General features: G+C 38.1%; 1 protein-coding gene across 1 annotated transcript; it reads left to right on the top strand.

Annotated features, from left to right (window-relative positions):
- The first annotated feature begins 5,328 nt into the window (after positions 1-5,328).
- LOC103035674 (sulfotransferase 1C1) lies at positions 5,329-17,476 on the top strand. The gene is made up of 7 exons (XM_007235892.4): positions 5,329-5,649; positions 10,334-10,462; positions 13,382-13,479; positions 14,158-14,284; positions 14,418-14,512; positions 14,598-14,778; positions 16,222-17,476. The coding sequence occupies exons 1-7, from the start codon at positions 5,460-5,462 to the stop codon at positions 16,332-16,334; spliced, it is 933 nt and encodes a 310-aa protein (XP_007235954.3). The 5' UTR covers positions 5,329-5,459; the 3' UTR covers positions 16,335-17,476.
- The last annotated feature ends 1,293 nt before the right edge of the window (positions 17,477-18,769 follow it).

Raw genomic sequence — 18,769 nt, 5'->3', positions numbered from 1 at the left:
TATAGCATCATGATCAAAGTCCTCATGATGCTCAACGATGTACTTAAAAACATCCTTAAGAGCATCTTTCTTCTCAAAGACAGTGCACACGAGTCTTGAAGCCAGATTCCATCTGGTAGGTGCCACTCTTGGCAGTCTTTTTTGGCAAATTTCGTCAAGCAATTGGGTACGTTTAGGTGATTTGGAAAAGAATGCTGCCAGGCCAGTAAGGTGTGAGAAAAAAAAATTGCATTCACGTATTTTTGCAACACCCTGAGACCAAATTAAGCGTGTGAGCATAGCAATGTATGAAAAGCGCCTGTGGAATCTTTTCTTTTACCTTAGCTTGAACCCCATTCAGCCCTGACGCCATAACGGCCGCGCCGTCGTAACACTGCGCCACGACTTTACCCACGCATTCAAAGTCTTCTAAACACTTCATAACAAGCTCTGCAATGTCATGAGCCCATTTACTTTTTGTCACGTCTTCAAATTTGACGAATCTCTCCTTTATTCCGTCCTCTGTGACGTAGCGCAGAACCAGGGATAACTGTGTTGTGTTGCTGATATCAGTTGTTTCGTCCACCATTACAGCAGTAAACGCTGCGTCCTTTATTTCATCTTTAATGCTTTTTCCAATTACTTCAGCAACCGCGTTAATCAAGTCATTCTGAATTGTACCTGAGGTGCCAGTAAACACCTTAGATGTGGATAAGTGATAATGTAAATCCTTGTCATATTCCGCCAAGAACGAAAGTAACTCCAAGTAGTTACCAAGGTTTGCGGACACTCTGCCTTCGTCATGACCTCTAAATGGCAGTTCTTGCTTCCCTAGGAAGATCACGCAGTCGATTAAACGCTTTAAAATCTCCCTGTTTTTTCTCACCCGTTCGTTGTGCATCTCCGTTTCTCTACGCCGCTGTTCGTTGAGCTGCAGATCAATTCTTGCGTCTCCAAACGTTTTTGACAAAACTACTGCCCTTAGATGAGCTGCAGAGTTTTGATGTTTCTGTGCAGCTTTGGTTAAGCAGCTTAAATTATCGAATCCTGTGTTACTCCATACACTGCTGTCACTGCTAGAAAAGAGCAAACAGTCCCAACAGTACAACTTTTTGCGTTGTACCGAACCAGTTAGCCACGGGTAGCGCTCCCAGTTGCTAGCTTGAAAATGACGAACGTACCCTTTCCCAGCTTGTGTTAGAATCTGAAGATGAGGTGTTGGTCGACCTTTTCTCACAATATCCACTTTTTCGTTGAATGTCCGTCTTGAAAAAGGCGTTGTTAGCAATTCGCTGACAATATCCTGCGATTCCATCCTTTCGTGAATCTCACGGTACTTCTGGCTAGAAGCTAGCTGGCTAGCTAGCACACGAGCTACAAACTCCCGCAGCACCCAGCTGTACGTAAAACTGATGCACGAGGACCAGCGAGAATACCCTGAGCACGCCCCCACGATTTTAATTAAATTTAATTCAATGTATGTATGTATGTGTGTGTGAAAAATTTTTATTAAGAGCATTCTCATTTTGTCCAAAAGCTTTTCCATATGCTATGTTCATACACACCAGCATAAGTCCATATATATCAGCATGTTTTTTTATGTAAATTCTCTTAGTCTGGTTTATCTCATTCTTACAGAACTTAAAAGCACTAGGTTGGTGAAACCAGTCAGTACTAGCAAGGCAAAACAGAGCAGAGAGTACACTGCTGATGATAGTGAGCTACTGCAGGGTAAACTACACACATCAAACTGTATTCAACAGCTACAAAGAGTCATAACTCAACAATAGAGCTATAACTCCACCCACTGGTGTATATCTGTTGTTTTTTTAATAAACTTTCATATATTAATTAAATATATATGTCTATCATACACCATATTGTGAAACATATTCACTTATCCAAACAATTAAATTCAGGTGTTCTACTCACTTTTTTGGCAAGAGATTTATAAAAGCTGCACCTGGTCATGCAGACTGCTTCTACAAACATTAGTGAAAGAATGGGTCGCTCTTAGGAGCTTAGTGAACTCCAGCATGTTACCGGGTTACAGTTTAAATATAGCATCACTAAATTATGAATTAACATTAGTGAAGTTAATTTCATACAGTTCATAATGATTTAACTCATTGACTCCTTTTCCCATATACCCTATTTTTCACACTTTAAGGAGCACCCAAGTGTGTAGGAGCGTGTTTAATATGGGGGGGGGGACACATTTGCTAATATGAACCAAAGCTTTACCACATAAACATGTTACTCCACATTACATTTACTGCTGTAAAAAAATATGCATGAAATGTCTGATTTTAAAATAATATAATAATAACATATTTGGTTATTATTATTATGAATATTATTATTATTATTATTATTATTATATATATTTTTTTATTATTATGTATTGGCATGTCAACTGTGTTGTATATTTACATTTTCTCCACTCTTAAAAAAACAAACAAAAATGTATTAGCATTGGGTCCTGCGCTGCGAGTGTAACTTTATGTTTCATAGAGATTTTTGGCAATCTTAATGATTGATTTATGATCCATAGGGGTCTAAGAGATTTTAACAGGTAAACTCAGTAAAGGACAGTTTATCAGCTAATCAGTTGGATCTGGTGGAAAACATTGATCAGGGTTAAGAAACTGTTTTATACTACAAATTTACTGTACTAAATTCTGGCTATCCTCTACATCCAGCTTCTAGATAACTAGTTAGCTAAATGAATTTTCATTAATTATAGTTTATAGTAAGTCCTGTAATCCTAAATTAATAAACACAGTTTGAAAATGAAATAGTGATTAGCTGATCAGGTACAGGTCAAGTTGAACATTACATATATAGTTTATTTTCTTAAATCTTGACTACCTATCTTAATTATCTTAATTCCAAAGAGTCGCACAGCTGCAGTTTATCAATCACACAGTGAGTTTGATGTGTGTTTTGATTCAGAGACGTGTCTTTTTAACCAGCTATCAGAAACATATCATCGCAGTTTACATGGTTGGCTCAGTAACTTTCTTTTATAAAAATCTCCGTATGTCCAGATCTGTTTTACCATCAGCTACTGCTGCTGAAACTCACAGCCCAAGATGAGGGGCCTCCCCCCACCAGCACACTGACACTCTTCCCTCGCCGCAAATCCAGCGAGCTGATTGGCTGTCTCTACTGAGAGGCGGAAGCTAATTCCTGAACCAGCTCCGTGATTGGCGTTAAGAGAGTAGAGCAGTTAGCGGGTAATGCTAATGCTGCTCCAGCAGTGCTAGCCAGGGTTAGGAGCAGGCTACAGGCCAATAATACTCACATCTGAACGGTAAAATAGTGGTTAGTGACTAATGCTAATGCTATTTCAGTCCCAGTGCTGGAGAACTAAACTGACACGCCTGAATAACACTGCCGTTTGGTAAAATTCACACATAAAATGCACTGGATTAAAAGGCGCACTGAAAATTTTGGGGAAAATTAAAAGATTTTAAGTGCACCTTATAGTGTGAAAAATACGGTAATGAAAAAATAGACTATCAAATCAAGTCAATTCAAGAGGCTTTTATTGTCATTACATCTGTGTCCAAGTACAACTGAGTACAAGAACACAGTGTATTACTCTAAGTACATCATTATTGTAAGTCGCTTTGAAAAAAAGCGTCTGCCAAATGCCAATGTAATGTAATGTAATGTCATTTGTAACCAAATTACATTCCTCCGGAACCATGGTGCAACATGGAACAACAATACAATAGACAAACATAAAGTGTAACAATGTAACGAAAGTGCAACATAAACCTATAACACTGCAGTAAATACAGCAGACGAGACAATATAACAGACAGGACAGTGCAGTACCGATACAGTATAATGAAATGTGCATAGTGAGGATAAGGTGCAGAGATATGTAACATACTGTAACATATAGAACATACATGATCACAGAAGTTACTGAGCTAGAGAATTTATAGTTTTTTGGGAGAATCAACAATCTTTATCTTTATCTATCTTTGATAATATAAGTTGTCAACACTTAGAAATGACAGTTTAGATATTATGCTTTTTAAAGTTAGTACAACTCAACTAAACTGAGTAAAAAATATGTGACATTAAGTAAACATAACGTAATAAAGTTATATTTACGTAAAGGTCTCCTTCCGCTAAAATCCACTTTTTCTTGTTCTTTGTGAAATACTAGGGGTGTGACGAGACACTAATACCACGAGACAAGACAAGACACGATATTGGGTTCACGATAACGAGACGAGACGAGATTTAAAAATGACATTTTAAAGAAAAATATATATATTTTTTTGGACAAAATCATATACCGCAAAGTTAACAGACTGGTTTCTCTCACACATTTCTCCTAAATTTCTTGTAATTTAACTATACATAACCATAACCAGTCATATTAAGACTATACTTGAAGTGCAAACAGAGACAGAACATGTTTTTAAATACAGTACAGAGCTAAGGGATTATTACACCTGCCTATGAAACAGTCACGTGTAGGATTTATTTACAGTATTTATATATGGTTTGTGTCTTGTTGGTCACACTGTTACCTTTTATTGTTTCCACTGGAGCCAAAATGCAGCCAGACATACAACTTAAAAGTGGCAGAAGCATCTTCTATATCAGGGGTATTTCATTATATTAAATAATTAAGTGCTATATCCTGTAAGGTTGTTTGAACTGAATGATGTAAAAATATAGAAGAAGAAGAAGAAGAAGAAGAAGCAGAAGAAGAAGAAGAAGAAGAAGAAATGCCTCTCTGGACAGATTTTGTTTACATTTATCCCCTGTTTCTCTGTCGTGCTCGGCGTGACTAGTTTCCGCCCGTTCTCGTTTTTCCGCCCGTTCTCGGGCTCCCTATCTCCTTATAAAGGTACCGCGGTACCGCGACCCTGACAACACGGGTTCGATCGGGTTTATTTTTTTATTTTTTTCCTTCCTTGATTGACTGAAGAGAGCGTTTGGTGATCTTACCCCACACGTGATTGGTCTGTGAGTTTACTGCGCCGCAAAATTAAATCCTTCTCAGTAGTTTATCGGTTTGGGTCCGCATTGGACAACCTTTGGGTCCGGACCCAGACCGCGGTCCGCCCATTAGTGACCTCTGTATACAAATGCCCGAATTTTCCTCTTCTGCTGAGAGCTGCTCTCGCACTCGCTGCTACTGGGTTGCCAGATCCCTCTTAAAAAGTCCACATTAAACGTTGACTATTTTAAGAATAAAGCTAAAGATTAAATCGGTTCGTCTGTAAACTGTTGCGCTCTGCTCCGTCTCAGGTCTGTTTACGGTTTTGCTTGGTTAACTGTTTCCCTTTGCCCTTTAGACTCTGCGTGAGTTTCCGTGATAAGCAGCTGCCTTATTCGGCCTGTGCTCATCTCAGACAGACTGTGGACGCACACCGGGTCGCATCCAGGCACTTCTGCACTCCAGCCTGCAACCACTTCTGCATCCCAAAACCAGAGGCTGACTGGACATGGAGATGGAGAAGGAGGTCCTGAAATATGAGGAGGGCTTTAACAGGGCTGCGGGGGCCATCAGCCGCTTCCCCTTAATTGAACTGAAAGGTGTTCCCCTCAGGAATTACATCGTTCAGAACTGGAGCTCCATCTCAGCCTTCGAACCCGACCCAACTGACCTGCTCATAGCCACCTACCCCAAAGCAGGTGAGACCGGGGGCGCTATCTTAACACCCTGCAATGCTTATGGCTTTCTTACACCTGCACCTCGTGCCCCTGCATCATTTAAATAGTAATAGTAGATGTGAATTTATCTACACTGATGGGCATGGTGGCTTGGAAATGAGGTGTGTTCAGGTAAATTTCTGGCGTATTGCTAACTTCACAATGGAAAACACAGGTCTGCAACTGACAGAATACAACCTAGAGTACAACCATCCATCAGACATTCATTGCTCTCTTGCCAATCTATCAGAAAGCCATCTCGGGACAATAGAGACAGAGTCAGTACTGTAGCATATTGTATTGTATATCTAAATATACAGTGCTGATCTGTATCCATTTTCTGCGCTCAATTGTTCTCCTTTATTAAGCCACTCCTTCCAGATATAAAAGTTTCTGGATTCTAATTAACCTAACCATCCTCCATCAAAAATCTAAGCAGGTGTCAGTACAGTATAGTCAGTACAGTATAGCTAAACTGTAACTGTCTCTGCCAAATCCCAAACTAGACCGTTCTGCATGTTAAAATGATGATGCAAGAAGATTACCCCACTACTAAACATTTACATTATTAAAAACATTAACTACTCAGGCTGTACTTTGCTCCTGCCAAATCCACTTTACAAACCTCATGTAACAAAGTTAACTGATAGGGCATGTTTTGGGAAGCAGAGTTAGACAGTGTATAACAAAATTCACATGTGGTACCAATGGCAGTAGTCTACCACATGTGGGTTTACATAGTGCCTACTGACTGGGCACAAAAGTGGGAGGTACTTTTGAAGAAGTATCTGCAGATGTCTGTCCTGGGTAGTTGTAGACAGCAGATCATCTTAGATTTTCATCTGTTAACTGTCTGTGCTCTACCATCCTCATTTTTATTAAAATCCACATTAGAACCAGTAAAATCTCAAATAGTTTAAACTTTAATAAAGTGTTTTTTTCTACTAACAGGTGTATTTTTAGTTTGACAAATCTGATCCAAGCAACTCCAAAGTGAAAACACACAGCTACCCCCATCTAGGTGCAGGAATCCCAAGGCATCTCATAATATGATATTACAAAGCCTATAATAACAATATCACAATTCTGTGATTCTGCAATACTTCATATTTCACAAGACAATCCTTTATGATACTTTACGCCATCTGTTTTACTAAAGAGGATAAAACACTTCTAAATAGGAAAATGCCAGGAATTATGGATTTATTGTTGTCAGTTTCACAAAATTTGACCACCAATATTTTTTTCCAGTACTCTCTATGGCCAGCTCATCCCTGTCTATACCCCTGAAAGAATAATACATAGAAATACTGTCCCAAAATGTTGTTACCCCGGTGGTCTAAGTGTTTGTTAGTAGAAAGAGACACTGTGGCAAACAGAGAACCTGTCCGAATCCAATGTCCAACTCCACTGACATTCAGACAACAGGTAAAACCAGGTTCTCATTAATGGCTTTCCCAAGTCTACATGATCACACTGCTGTACAAATATTTAAAAATAGGTCAACACACTCACCACTTACACACCCCTCAGCTGACAAATACAGTCTCTGTCTGCGTACTAGTTATCAGTTCCCTGCTGATAACAGCAGCTTAGATCAGCATGATCTCCACTGTGCTGGATAAGCAGCACTGCACTCTTAAAAACATAAGAAATGCTGACTAATGGCGGTCTGGTGCTGGTTTGATGCTAACAATTTTTAGTCAGTAGAACATTTTCTGAATGTTACAGTTAATGTTCTTAGAACGTTTAATCTGTCAAGTTTTCTGATTGTTTTTATTTAATGTTACTAAATGCTCTGGTAAATTCACTCCAGCATTTTAATTTTTAGTTTTGTGAATGTTACATTTAAAGTTTCCCTAATTTTAGTATTCCTGCCACTGGAAATGTTATATGCGAAATATTCTAATAACCTTATAATGCAACCCATTATTATGTTACACATTTCTGGAACTTTTTTTCTGTAACATTACAGACTAACCTTCCTGGGACGTTTTCAGAACATTCCTAAAGGTGCTTATAACATTCTCTTTTAGCTGAGATAGCAGTCAGTAGTCGGTGCTGTTTGAGGTGTAGGGGTGAAAAATAGAAATGGATAGAACACATGCAAGTCAAAGAATTTAGTTACTCTGTCGTGCACCATCAAACACAAATACAAACATTAATCCCATTGTGAGGGAACCTATAGGGCACCACCTCATATTTAATCATTAGAGGGGCACCTATCTGTAGCACTGGAAAGGGACAGTCTAGAAGAGGGTGGCACAGAAGGCATTTGATGGCATCGTTTTTTAATTGAACAGCAGATGGGTACCCATAGATACGCACTATTAAGACATTAATAGTTCATGATATAGAGACACATCATTTTCTGTCAAGAAGGGACATCCTAGCAGGCACTCAATATCAGGCAATTTGCCTTTCTAGAGGGCACTTTAGGGCATGGAGTTACTAGGGCAGGGGATGGTTAGTCAGCCAGATCCTAAGTGCTCTCTGAGGACCTAAGAAAGAAGGTTGCTGTGCAGATACATCTGTGAAAGGATTTAAAGAGCAAACAGCATTTGGGCACAAGAAGTGCATACCAGCTGTGAAGCATGGATGCAGAAATATGATGGTTTGTTGCTGCTGTGCTGCAGCAGGATCTGGCAATGGGTCGTAGAATCTACAATAAATTATTTATTGTATCTGTTCAAAAACTGAAGCTAAAGGGATATAAACCATGCAACATTCCATCATTCTGAAAACCCAGCATGGAAAGCTCAAAACAAAGGAACACAGAGTTCTGGAACTTCCAAGTTGGCCAATAATGGCTGTTCATGCAATAAACCCCTCAAACATCACACAGCTAAATTAATTCTTAATATAGGCAAAGGTGTTAAAGGTATTCACATTCATTACACAGGTGTAAGGATAGATGCTCAAGTATATGCTGTAATTAATTATATTGTCATTGCTGTAAAGTGCAGTATGGTTTCTCAACTAAACGGATATGAATATACTGTTAGAGTGAGAAGGAGCGTAATACTGACTAGCTGCTGCTTTCTCTCTGATTTTAGAACTTGAATCAGTTGTAGCAGTTATTAATGGACCAAGACTTGGGGGTTACACTGAGTGGAAAGTATAGTTAATATCTGAAAACAATTGCAATCTATTGTAGACTGAAGCCAATAATCACTGGTTAAGCAGTCTGACCCGTCTGCAGAATGCTATCTCAGATTAATCATGACCCAAACATTTCTGATTAATTGGCCCTCTTTTATCAAGCATCTCGGACTAAAAGTACACCTTTCGTCAGCTGTCTAATAGAATTCATAAACCTTAACTGATCCTGGATCAGCATTTTTACCTCCGAGATGTTTGATAAATATGGGTCAACACTTTATCTCTCAGTGTGTGTGAATGAGTGATATTTAGGGGTGGACAAAGTACATTAAAAATGTACTTAGAACAGAAAGTACAGACACACTTTGTAAAATCATACCTGTAAAACTATTACTTCAGTGATGTTGAAAGTCCTCTATTAATATTTGTGTTGGAGATAAACTGCATGACTTGCATCAAATCTGGAGTTCATTGTTCATTAACAATCGCTGGATGCAAACTGGTTTACTTATTGCTATGTTATAAAAATAAAGAACAAGCCTGTACAAACCACCAGTACAAAAGTACACATTTTTATACAATTCCCTGGCAAACTGTGGCTAGTTTTCAGTTGTTTTAGTGGTTTTTCAGGCTTTTTTTTTTACAGATTATCTTAGGGTTTATTGGGCAGTCTCTCCATTTAGTCTGCATTTTAGGAAGTGAAATTTCTGCGCTTCCTAACTTCCTATTGATGCAAATTGGGTTCTATAGATGTCTGAATTACTTCTACTGCTACCGAAAGATTGAAAGATAGATACAGACAGATAGACAGGTAGATAGATACTTTATTTATTCCTGAATAGCCAAGATACCAATAAGCATCTGACTGTTGATGTCTGTCTAGGTTCTACTCAGTCAGTGGCACACCTGTGTTTTCCTTTGCCAAGATACACCAGAAATGTACCTGAACACACCTCATTTCCAGACCCTCACGCCAATCAGTGTACATATTTACAAGCACTGCTGCCATTAAACGATGCAAATGGAAGACATGAAAATAGATTGTTAAGCACAGGATAGCAATGACCACTGTGACGGTCTTTGTGTAAGGTATGAGATAGAACCCAATGACTGTTAGTATAGTCATTTACATGGTTCTTTTCTGTTCTAAATAAAGCTTGTTTGTGGTAGGCAATTTACCCTGCAGTATAGTTAACATTTCAAAATTTCGTTCATTTTCAAATGTGCCTTCTTTTTCATCAAACCTGAATTTTCCATAAATACTGTTTCATATATAAACAATCAGATGTTCTACCTGTGGAGTTAAAAACTGACTATTACATCGAGTTAATATATGTCTCTATACGCAGTTAAAATAACAGTTTTTTTAACACTGTAGAGAGTGGCACCATATGTTGTCCGGAACAAAATTAAATAAAACTCTTTTATTCTTTTGTTCTTTTATCAAGCAGTCATGAGTTATGTCTGAACATAACTGTCTAGGTTGAGCTAGCTAGCTAACTGCAAAGCTTACTATTCTGTCTTGCAGGTGTTTTTTTTTTCAACTTTCTTTGCTGTATTTTAGGAACAACTTGGGCCCAGGAGATTGTGGATCTGTTGCTGCATAATGGAGACTCAGAGGCCTGTAAGAGAGGTCCAACTGTTGACCGCTTCCCATTCCTGGAGATCCAGTACCCTCCACCTATTCCATCTGGTACAGATACAGAACAGCAAACCTTTCAAACTTATCTTTAATTCACTTCACCAATCATACTGCACTGCAGCATGTGTGATGAGTGGACTTTATCCTAAATTAAGTAGAAGAATGTTCACTTATGTTAAATATTTTTTCCAATTAGAGTGCAAATAAAAATCTGGTTCAGAAGAAGCAAAAAGTAGCTGCTCAAAACTAATGAACTTATGCTATTTTCAATTGCAGTCAAAAAAAGTGATAAGATTAGAGTCTATTCAAGTCAGGTCCCAATCTGTGTTAAGAGCAAGAAAACACAAGAAAAAAAGAAAATACATGATGTTCATTGCAATGGACACAGAGTCTGAAAGGGGTAATTCATGTTTTGGGAAGTTTTCCATGCTTTTTGGCAGCCAAATAGATAGGAGTTGTTTAACCATCTGTTATATACAAGCCTTAGATGAGAACTTGAACACAGCATAAGTTACTGCTTGGATACTGAGTGGCAAGATTTTGGGTCTGGCATGTCAGCTGTTTCCAAAGTGAGCGTACAGTAGATGATTTACAACATTAAAACGTCCTGTTATAAATAAAAAAAAGCTCAGCACTGGTATCAAACATGTCTGGACTGATATGACCATCTGTGTTCAGTGATAAATAAAATAATAAAATAATAATGATAAAAAAATCATCATAATGTTTTTGAGGATACTTTCAAAGTTCTTGAAATTCATTCCTAAAGTAATTTTTTCTTTACTTAGTTAAGTAGTTTCACCATAATATGTATTAATATTACTCAAGTAGAGCTGTTCACGGTATACCTGTAACTCTACCTCTTCACTACTTTAGAACTGATGCTCTTAAACACATTAAGAGACAAGAAATTCAAGTAATTAACTCTTGACAAGTATAGCACAGCTGTTAACTGAAAGCAGTTCAAGATGACTCATAAAGCTGACTGAGAAAATACAGAGATTTGCAAAAGCTGTCATTTAAGCAAGGGGAGTAAAGAGTAACTGTTTATTATACGTTGGGTTTATTGACAAATATCTTTCAGTTATGATTACTCATCTTAGTGATATAATCATTGTGTGAAACTTTGTATTCAATATGCATAACCAATACTCACATTGTATTTGATCATTTTTATTACTCACAGTGTATTTTACACGCATTTATATAAAAGATTAACCAATAATCACAATATATCCCTTACACATATAGTAAAACATTGTTTGATCAGGCATGTGACTAACACAGACTTTATTGTAACAAATTAACCCACACGATACATAAAGCGTTTACTAACACATAGGGTCTATTGTATGGCGGTCTAACCACGCGCCACTAACACATTAACATATAACATATGAGAACTATTGTGAAACTTATATAGCTCATGTTTGAAGCATTTTTGTTTATCTGCATGTCTCTGACTAACCATCAATCATCAGCTAGTGCACTCTGTATGAACTAAATTGATACAAAGGAGGCTTCGGGACGAACAGTGTGGCCTTTCTCTCTGTGCGTACAAAGTCCTTCACCTACCAAAGCGGGAGGACGCGCGCACATAGGGAGGGCGGCACTGTCTAATTTACTGAAACAATATCACACTGTCTGACTGGACCCAGTCAATTCTTGAAACAATACCACACTGTCCGGCTGGATACAATCAAGGCCAAACACTGATGGTCCGGTCAGACCTGTGAAATGGATTACTAACACGTGAAATTACGCATGCTAACATGAGATGATTTTAGTAACGCCTCATCAGCAGGTTTCACGTCATTTGGGGTATAAACATGGAGTCAGATCAGAGGGGGGTCAGAACTTATACTGGGACGGCTGTTAGACGGTCTTTCATGTGTGGGTTCTCCTGAATATTCAGTACTTTGTAATAAATACTTGGTTTGCTTTCAACTTCACTCCACCTGTCTGACTCTCTCTATCAAACGAACACGTAGGGGAGTTGTACCCCGGACGAGAGGTGGGGGTTAACCCACCTTTCATTTTCTTTTCTACAACAGGAGCTACTTTGCTGTGTTTTATCTTTATAGTTTGGATGAGTTTAGTATCAAGCTAAAATGCAGAACACTTTAAAATAATGAAAAACACTGATTTCACACTGAAGGCGTGTTCAACTTTTGATTGGTACTGTTTATATCTTTCAAGTTTATTAAAATGAAAGCAAGTCAATTTCATTCAAATACAAATACAAAATGTAGATTTAAATACATACGTATAAGTATTTCAGTTTTAGATATAGCAGTAAAGTGACTTGTATATGGAACTGTGCAAAGAAAACACTAATTAAATGTAATTATATCAGAATGTTATACTATTTTATAATTTATATACAAACAATCGTATGCAAAGTACTGATGTGGTTTCCACAAGCTTTGAGCAAACTTGTGACCAACCAACAGTGAATCATAATGTAGTGTAAAGTGTAGGTATCTAGATAGCAAGAGGATGGTGGAAAACTAGTGGCTTGAGCAGTGACTCCTAGCGACTGGTCATTCTATCAGTTAAGGACAGTTTTAGAACACATTCATTGCTGATTATTTTCCACTCATTATGCATTTATTCATGGAGCTGACAAAATCTCAATACTTATTTTGCTTTATACAATTCTGTTTATTTTTCTATTTATTCCTTAATTACTCCATGCATGCTCTATTTATTTATTTATTTATTTATTTGCTTTGCAGCCATGTAATATGTTTGTGGAGCTGAGCTTAGCTTAAAGCTAACTTCTGTAGCTACTACATTATTAATTATATCAGTAATACCATGTTATAGTTTTAAACAATCATACCAAAAATGTAATCGTATACAGACTTTTAAAAAAACAAATCACATAAGTTTTATGTTGTGCAACATTTAAATGTGGGGCTGTACTAAAGTCCAGCACATCATAAATGTACTGTGTCTGTTCACCAGGGCTTGACCTTCTAAAGAAAATGAAACCCCCCAGGTTCATCAAGACACACCTGCCCATTCAGCTGGTTCCTGAGGGATTCTGGAAGCATAAATGCAAGGTCAGAATGAGGACTTAAGAATGCATGCTGTATAAACTGCATAATAAAAAAAAATGTACAGATAAAGAAAATGACCTTCCACATTAGTTGTACACTTTTTTAAGAATTTATTTCTAATTGAATGCCATTTTTTTCTTAATTTGGAAGACCAGTTATCCAAACCACTTAATAGGACTTACCCTACCACAAATCTCCCAACACTAGGAGGGTGAAGACTAGCAAATTCCTGAACTCTATGAGCCAAATTGAGACATTTTTAAACAGCTGCTCCTGATTCTTCTTCCTGTATTGGTTTAAAGATTAATTTACACTAGTTCTATAACAGAGTGTTATAAAACCTAGCAAGTAAGCCAGAGTTAGTGTGATTGTGTGGTCATAGCCACAGCATTTAAGGTGGAACTGAAACTTTGAAGAACTTAGCACTTGGGAGTGACTACTTCACTTTTTAAGGTAGAATGGAATAGTAAGAAAATTTCAGTGTACTAGGGGTACTTAACCAGGTAAATTGGGGCTTTGTTAAGTTGCGGGGCCCTTCACATGCACGATGAGTGTACTGTAAATGGTGTTTTTTATATGATGTTTTTTTCCTAGCTATAAAAAAGCACAATATCTGAGAGATTTCAGTTACTCTTAATTGCAAATGTGAATTAAAAATTGACACATCCCTTGGTTCTGCAGGTGATTTACGTGGCTCGGAATGCTAAGGACAACCTGGTCAGCTACTACCATTTTCACCGTATGAATAAGGCTCAGCCAGATCCAGGAACCTGGGATGAATACATACAGAATTTCATGAGGGGAAAATGTAAGATTAAAAAAATGATATGATCCGATGTTTTAATATGTTATAACATGGTGGTAAACATGCCAATTACTGTGGTAGATCTGCTATTATTAGGTAATAAATGTTGTCTAAAATATACACACATATATCACAGTGGCCTGGGGTTCATGGTATGACCATGTGAAAGGATACTGGAAGGAAAGAGAGAAGAAGAACATTCTATATCTTTTCTATGAGGACATGAAAGAGGTACAGTGTGGGTGCAGCATTCTTTTACTTTTCACTTTTTATGTAGGAGCTCTACTAACCAAGTATTTCAATTCCCCGTCTCCAGAACCCTCGCCAGGCAGTAGAGCAGATTATGCGCTACCTGGATCTGTCAGTGAGTAAAGAGGTGATTGAAAAGATCGTGCAGCTGACGTCTTTCAACAGTATGAAGGACAATCCGATGGCCAACTACACTTTTATCCCAAAGATAATGTTTGACCACTCCGTCTCCGCCTTCATGAGAAAAGGTTTGTTTGCACTGTAGAAATATCTTCTTTTAGCCTTGAGCTCCAAACATGTAGCTTTAGGTTTTGCGACTGTTGTCTCAACAACCAGGGGACTTAAGAGGGAAGTTAGGTTTACTTGGTTAGACAAACTAAGTCTAAGCATTAGCTTTTATATCTGATGATGCTATAGACCTCCTAGAGTCCTAGACATCCTAATTGGCCTTGCTTTCCCACCCCATCCCCCTGAGTCAATAGATAAAAAGGAAAGCATGTGCTAGCCTTCACCTAACCAGCCCTGTTAGCATTGTTAGATAGGGCAGTCCTTGCTATTGATAATGATGAAATGATAATGTTTTTATACAGTATCTCTTTGAAGTGAGTACTCCCTTCACAATTTTGCAAGTATTTTCTTATATCTTTTTATGGGGATCTAAAGCCAACACTAAAATACAATTTATAATATATACAATTACTGTCCTCTGAAAAACAAAAAACTCTACACACAGACATTAATGTCTAAATAGCTGCAACACAGGTGAGCAACACAGTGAACATGTCTAAATTTGTGCCATTGTTCCTTCACTGGTATCATGTGACATGTTAGAGTTACAATGTTACAGGTGTAAATGGGGAGCAGGGTTGTTAAATTTGATGTTCTGGGTGCAGTTTTCTTATACAACCCATTGGATATTCAACATGGCACCTCACGGCAAAGAACTTTCGAAGAATGTGTGAAATAAAATTGCTGCTCTCCACAAAGATGGTGCATGAGTGCTGCCAGCATTGCTGTAGAGTTTGAAGACATGGGAGGTCTCTTCTGAAGCTGATAAACATGAAAGCCTGCAAACACTTTGCTGAACACAAGCTGACCAAGAACATGGATTACTGAGCAATGTAATGTGGTCTGATAAGACCAAGATAAACTTGTTTGGCTTAGATGGTGTCCAGGAGGAGTGGATAAGGATTTCAGTAGCAACCTGTGCAGCTCTGGTAATTTCCATCACCAACCAGGTTAAGGCAGTGCCAGATAATAATGGTGGTCAAACAAAATGTTGACACTGGGCACAATTTGGACGTATTCAATTGTGTTGGAGCTATTTAGGCATTCATGGATGTGTGTTAAGTTATTTTCAGAGGACAGTACATCTATACTGCTATACAAGATATATTCAAGTTTCATTTCTGTAAAGTTGCAGAAATGAGAGAAAGAAACAAATAAATATAACAACCAAAAATGGAGTGAACCTTAAAAAAGTCAGACAAAGGCTATATTTACATTACCAGGCAAAAGTGAGGCAAATTCAATCTTTTCAAGGCAGTAAATAACTAATCAACTTGGTTTATAAATTTGTGATAAACAATAAATATATTTTAAATTGCTGTTTACATATACCTCACCTGACACGTTTTGAAACAACTGCCTAGATCAAAAGATTTAACAAATTTTACTTCATGTCTTTTTAGGGGAGGTTGGAGACTGGACCAACCATTTCACTCCAGCTCAATCCCAAGTGTTTGATGAGGACTATGTCAGACAAATGGCTGATGTGGACATGCCCTTTCGCACCAGCCTGTAACAATTTACTCCATAACAGACATCCCCAAAACACCTCTAAATCTGAGATCCAAGTGCATATGGACACCACTGAACAATAACTTGTGATGATTCGTGTCTGTTCTACTCATCGCTGTCCAGACAAATCAGTAGTAATGCTATGTTATTGAGCTATGTTAGAATTTATTTTAAGATCTTTATCTTTAAAACAGCTTCTCAATCCTGGTTAGAGAAGTTGTTTCTTTTTTTGTTCAGTGAACAAAGTACACTGCTCAAAAAAATAAAGGGAACACTTAAACAACACAATGTAACTCCAAGTTAACCACACTTCTGTGAAATTAACCTGTTCAGTTAGGAAGCAACACTGATTGACAATCAATTTCACCTGCTGCTGTGCAAGTAGAACAAACAACATGTAAACATGAGGGGCAATCAGCAAGACAACCCCTATAAAGTGGTTCTGGTATAGAGTGGTTCCTCAGGTGGAGACCACAGACCTTTTCTCCGTTCTCATCCTTTCTGGCTGATGTTCTGGTCACTTTTGCATTTTGTCAGTTCTCTCACCATAGAGGTAGCATGAGGCAGAGTTTACAACCCACAGAAGTTGCTCAGGTAGTGTAGCTCATCCAGGATGGCACATCAATGCAAGCTGGGGCAAGAAGGTTTGCTGTGTCTGTCAGCACAGAGTCCAGAGCATGGAGCAGATACCAGGAGACAGACCAGTACACCAGGAGACATGGAGGGGGCCGTAGGAGGGCAACAACCCAGCAGCAGGACCGCAACCTCCTCCTTTGTGCAAGGAGAAACAGTGCAAGAGCTCTGCAAAATGACCTTCAGCAGGCCACTAATATCCATGTTTCTGCTCAAATGAGGGTGGTATGAGGGCCCGGCGTCCACAAGTAGAGCTTTTGCTTACAGCCCAATACCGTGCAGAACACAAAGACTGGCAGATTCGCCATTGGCGCCCTGTGCTCTTTACGGATGAGAGCAGGTTCACACTGAGCACATGTGACAGAATCTGGAGATGCCATGATTTTGAGTATGATTCCAAATCCAGACCTCAATGGGATAATAATTTAGATTTAGATTGATAATTTGTACGTTATTTTGTTCTTAACACATTCCACTATGTAATAAATAAAGATTTTTGACTGCAATATTTTATTTATTGAGATCATGGATGTGTTATTTTAGTGTTGCCTTTATTTTTTTGAGCAGTGTATGTATTTACGCAGTGCCAGCTTACGACTGTGGGCGGTTCCCCAAAACATCAGGAAAAAGAGGGTTACATCTTCTGAAAGGCTAAACTATCTCTTTAAATGAATTTAGGAAATAGGTTGATGATTCAGAAAATCAATGAATTCTGCTTTTTTCCCTTGATAGTGAATAATATTTGTAATTAAATAATATAATTTAATGTCTTGCCATTTTTAATGTTATTCATCAACTTGAAATTGAGACAATTTATGTCACAATGAGTCTATTAATTTCCAATAAATCTATTAGTTTCCTAACTGCAGTTCTTAAGAAGGTGTGAAATATACAATGTATTACCAAAAGTATTCACTTACTCATCTAAGTCATTAAATTAATTGTGAGTTTGTTGCGTTGCTGGACCTGTCCGTGAATGAAGGGATGATTGAAAAGATTGTACAGCTGACGACCTTCAAAGTCATGAAGGACAATCTGATGGCCAACTACATTTTTATCCAAAGATAATATTTGACCCCTCCCTCCATCTCCGCCTTCATGAGAAAAAGGTTTGTTTGCACTGTAGAAATGTTTCTGCATCTGTTTTTAAACAATGAGCTTTAAACATGTAGCCTTTTTTTGCGACTCTTGTCTCAACAAGCAGATGAGGAGTGAAGTGAAGTATACAAGACGTGGCAACCCAAGTCTAATTATTAGCCCTATCTGGTACAGAAAACTGCAGCTTTGCTCTCTGGTGTTGCTGCAGCCATCTAGTCCTACACAGCTTAACTGGCCTTGTGTTTTCACCCCCACCCCCATGACTCAACGAATAAAGAGGACAACATGTGATAGCCTTTATCTTCCTAGCCCTGATAGAATTATATGATAGGGGAGTCCTTGCTTGTGGATAGGAATTTATAATGGTCAAATGATACTTTTATAATAATAAAAGTAGAAGTGATCCCTCACATTTTTGCAATTATTTTCTTATACAACATGCCACAATTAATAATGTGGCAAAGAGGATGTGGGAAACAAGAGTTATTGCTCTCTACAAAAATGATCTAGTCTATAAGGAGCACAGTGGACATAGTAATACAGTGTTTTTTTTAGGATGCTTGCATACAGTCAAGCATGGTGGTGGTAGCATCATGGTCTGGGGACAACTCCAAACACACCTCCAGGAAGCTTAAGATAAAAGTGCTGCATTTGCAATGTATGTCTCCAGACCTAAACAAATTGGGCAACTGTGGGGCATCATCAAGC

The sequence above is a fragment of the Astyanax mexicanus genome, chromosome 15 (genome assembly GCF_023375975.1).
Source record: "Astyanax mexicanus isolate ESR-SI-001 chromosome 15, AstMex3_surface, whole genome shotgun sequence".
NCBI classification, from domain to species: Eukaryota; Metazoa; Chordata; class Actinopteri; order Characiformes; family Acestrorhamphidae; genus Astyanax; species Astyanax mexicanus.
Note: the sequence above shows the minus strand (reverse complement) of the source record. Positions and strands in the feature narration are given on the sequence as shown.

Excerpts from the sequence above, each read along its gene's own strand:
- LOC103035674 (XM_007235892.4), top strand. The coding sequence starts at position 5,460 with ATGGAGATGGAGAAGGAGGTCCTGAAATATGAGGAGGGCTTTAACAGG. Across the intron at positions 13,480-14,157 it reads TCTGGAAGCATAAATGCAAG|GTGATTTACGTGGCTCGGAA; the intron begins GTCAGAATGAGG and ends TTGGTTCTGCAG. Across the intron at positions 14,779-16,221 it reads CTCCGCCTTCATGAGAAAAG|GGGAGGTTGGAGACTGGACC; the intron begins GTTTGTTTGCAC and ends ATGTCTTTTTAG.